We start from the raw sequence: 265 nt of genomic DNA, 5'->3' as shown, positions 1-265 counted from the left end.
CACAAGGAACAGCACAAGCCAGCCCTGGCTGCAATGCTACAGGGAGCGGGAAGAAGGCAGGCAGCGACCCCCCCAGGGCTCAAGTCCACCTCGTCGGCTCCATTACTGCCTTGGTGGCCACTTGCTCCTTACCTGCCCAGGACAGACTGTCGCGGGAGCTGGCCTGGACCAGGCGGACAGTGTTGGTGCCCAGCCTGCGGCCGTGGCGCGGGCGCCCTTCGCCGTCAGCAGCGCGCCGGTACAGGTTCAGCATGTAGTGCAGGGG

The 265-nt window shown here is 66.8% G+C and overlaps 1 protein-coding gene across 1 annotated transcript in view; it reads right to left on the bottom strand.

The window, feature by feature from the left end:
• The window catches only part of BMP15 (bone morphogenetic protein 15), a gene marked incomplete at its 5' end in the record, with an annotated part of 1942 nt that extends 1683 nt beyond the window's left edge, over positions 1–259 (bottom strand). The window contains one exon of the mRNA XM_008945753.1: positions 133–259. Coding sequence (XP_008944001.1) covers positions 133–259 — 127 coding nt within the window. The remainder of the gene's footprint in view (positions 1–132) is intronic.
• Between the last annotated feature and the right edge of the window lie 6 nt (positions 260–265).

This window comes from Merops nubicus, unplaced genomic scaffold, assembly GCF_000691845.1.
Source record: "Merops nubicus isolate BGI_N331 unplaced genomic scaffold, ASM69184v1 scaffold32528, whole genome shotgun sequence".
In the NCBI taxonomy this organism is placed as follows: domain Eukaryota; kingdom Metazoa; phylum Chordata; class Aves; order Coraciiformes; family Meropidae; genus Merops; species Merops nubicus.
The sequence above is the reverse complement of the archived record's forward strand: the minus strand, read 5'-3'. Positions and strand labels throughout refer to the sequence as shown.